This window comes from Carlito syrichta, unplaced genomic scaffold, assembly GCF_000164805.1.
Source record: "Carlito syrichta isolate Samal-C Ts95f unplaced genomic scaffold, Tarsius_syrichta-2.0.1 Scaffold126430, whole genome shotgun sequence".
Classification (NCBI taxonomy): domain Eukaryota; kingdom Metazoa; phylum Chordata; class Mammalia; order Primates; family Tarsiidae; genus Carlito; species Carlito syrichta.
Window position 1 is genome coordinate 1 of NW_007070526.1, and position 2,784 is coordinate 2,784.

The 2,784-nt window shown below is 63.1% G+C and overlaps 1 protein-coding gene across 1 annotated transcript in view; it reads left to right on the forward strand.

Annotated features, from left to right (window-relative positions):
* The first annotated feature begins 6 nt into the window (after positions 1-6).
* TSPAN17 (tetraspanin 17) overlaps positions 7-2,784 on the forward strand; it is a 9,915-nt gene continuing 7,137 nt past the window's right edge. Inside the window, exons 1-3 of the mRNA XM_008048610.1 lie at positions 7-138; positions 1,133-1,148; positions 2,482-2,503. Coding sequence (XP_008046801.1) covers positions 39-138; positions 1,133-1,148; positions 2,482-2,503 — 138 coding nt within the window. The 5' untranslated portion in view covers positions 7-38. The remainder of the gene's footprint in view (positions 139-1,132; positions 1,149-2,481; positions 2,504-2,784) is intronic.

Below are 2,784 nucleotides of genomic sequence, written 5' to 3' on the forward strand. Positions count from 1 at the left end.
CCGGCTCCGGTGCCCGGGCCGGCGGGCGGCCGCTCACCATGCCCGGCAAGCACCAGCACTTCCAGGAACCCGAGGTCGGCTGCTGCGGGAAATACTTCCTGTTTGGCTTCAACATTGTCTTCTGGGTGAGCGCGGGGTGTGCTCCGGGCCCTGTGCTGCGGGCGGGGGAGGGGGAGGTCCAGCCCCCGGCGGGGGACGGCCACTCCCTGCCCCTAGAGCTTGGGACCCGGGATCGGCCCCCTGCTTCTTCCTCTCCTCCCCACACCCCTTCCCTGGGCTGGCCGAGGGAGCTGCGGAGAGGCCCGGATTGCTGGGGGGGCGGGTCCTGGCCACGGCAGGGGGCGGAGATGGGGAGTCTCCCTGGGGCGGTCCGCTTCAAGGGGAAGTGTTTCCTCGAAGACCCCAGGGCATCTTGGTGCAGGTCAACCCCTTTCTCTCCCAGCCCCCTTGCTGTCCTGGGATGTGGGGTGCGCGCCAAACCCCACCCCTGATTTAGCCGGTGGGCAGGAGATTCTGGCGCGAAGGGAAGGGCCAGGCCCCCTTCCCGACTTCCTTGCCCCTCCGGCACCTGGGTCTGCTGTCTCCCCTAGGCTCCTGCAAGTGGGGGGTGGTCGGAGCCCTCCCCACCCCTGTCCCGTGTCTCTGGCCTGCGGGGAGGGGCTGTAGCGAGCCCTCAGCTGCAGCGCGGGGGAGGGGGTGGCCTCCCCTGTTGAAAGCCGGGGAGTTGGCCCTGGGCAACGGACTTCAACATTCCACAGCTGACAAAACCCAGGCTGGGGCGAAGATGCCCCCCCAGGTGGTAACTGTGCTCAAGGGCCATGCCAAGTCATCTTTCCCATCTTGACAGAGCTGCGTGCAGTCTCTGCTCCTGAGACTCTGAGTCGAAAAGCCAGGGCCTTTCTTTTGGGTTCAGCGGGACTCGGTGGCACTGCCCTCTACCCACGTGGCACCGAGCTCACCATATGGTGGGTGTCCTTGTGCTTCAGCGGCGCCCACTCACTTCTCCGGGTGTGGGCAGCACCGGCCAGGAGTCAGGAGCCTGCATGTACCAGGCCCACCTGTGAGCCCTTGGGCAGGTCGCCTCTGGTCCCTGGGCCTCACCTTTCCTGGCGGAGAGGAGATGGTCGAGAAGTCTTCCTCTCGGGGCTGTTAGGCAGGCTGGAAGAGCTCTGATTTGTTGTGTCTCACAGCCACCTAATTGTCACCTACAAAGTACAGCAGAGGAAGCTGAAGGAGTAGGTACAGAGAGGTTAATTCATTGACCTAGGGTCATCCAGCCACAAAGTGCGGAGCCAAGGTGATAGCCCAGTGGGCAGTGGGTGGAGGCAACCTCGAGTGCCAAGGAGGAGCAGGCATGAGAGGCTCAGGTTTGTTCCAGAGGCCCTGGCAGGGGCGTGGGGAGCCAGAGTGTGGAAGGCAGGAGTCTGGGACTGAGCATCTGGATTTTATGTGAGGCCTTCAGAGTGATGCGTCTGATCTGGCTTCTGTCCTCGAGGCTGGCTGCCATGTAGGGGGTGGAGGAGGGCCTGGGGCTGCGGGACGGAGAGGGCTGAGCCACGCTGGGTGGTGGGTGGAGAAGGCGAGGAAGGCTTCAGGGAAGGGCCCGAGCTGGCCTGACTGGGCTGGGCCCCTTGGGGGTGCCGGAAAGGCTTCAGGTTTGGGCCAGGTGGCCTATGGGAGATGCCTGTGAAACAGGCCGATAGGTTTTCTTGTTGTTGTTTTCATGTCAAGCAGACCCTGGTTTTGCCCTGCTCGAACCCTGCTAGTGGCTTCTCACTGCTCCAGACTCCTCCCCACGGCCTCTGGAGCCCGCCGGGGTCTGGCCTTCCCGCCTTGGGTTTATCCCTTGCATCAGGCATGGTCTTACCTCTGGGCCTGGTCCCTCTGCCTGGAATCCACTTCCTCCTCCCTCTCCTTTTCCATTTTTTGAGCCTGAGTCTCACTCTGTCGCCCAGGCTGGGAGGCAGTGGCACACTCACAGCCACCGCCGCCTCGACCTGCTCGGCTCTGGCGATCCTTCCAAGTAGCTGGAACTACAGGTATGCACCACCACACTCAGCTACTTTTTTGATTTATGGTAGAGATGAGGTCTCGCCAAGTCGCCCAGGCTGGTCTCGAGCTCGTGGGCTCAGCCAATCCTCTCGCCTCGGCCTCTCAAAGTGCTGGGATGACAGGCTGGAGCTACCGCGTCCAGCCTCCTGCTCCGTTTCAGGATTCAGACTTTAGCTAACTTTCACCCTTTAGCTAACCAGCACACCTTCAGCCCCAGCCACACCACTCCCTGCTGCGCCACCCTGTTTGACTTTCTTGAAAGAATCTGTCGATGTCTGGAGTTTCCTTGTTGCCTGTCACGGTCCGTTCCGCTGCTGGACGTAAGCTCCATGAGGGCCGAGAGCGTGTCTGTCCTGTGGGCCTGTGTGTTCCCAGCCCATGGAATGGTGTCGGGAAGCAGACGGGTTTGTGGCCGGCAAGGGGGTGGAGGTGGGCGTGGGGCCGGCCGAGGGTTGGGAGGAGACTCGGAGAGGCCTGTGTCCTGAAGGATGGAAAGCGTGTGAGGGGGAAGAAGCGCTGAAGGCTGAGGCTGGAGCCCAGGGAGGCGGCCACAGGCGAGGGGCAGGGGAAGGCCGAGCAGTGGGCCGGTGTCCAGGGGGGAGTGGTGCTGAGGGAACCACGGAGGGCTCAGGGCGAAGGTGGCCTTGGGTCCCCTGTCTGAAGGCCGGGGAGGGGCAGGCAGGGCAAGCAGGGCAGAGCGAAAGGAAGATGTTTCCAGAGAAAGAGTGTGGC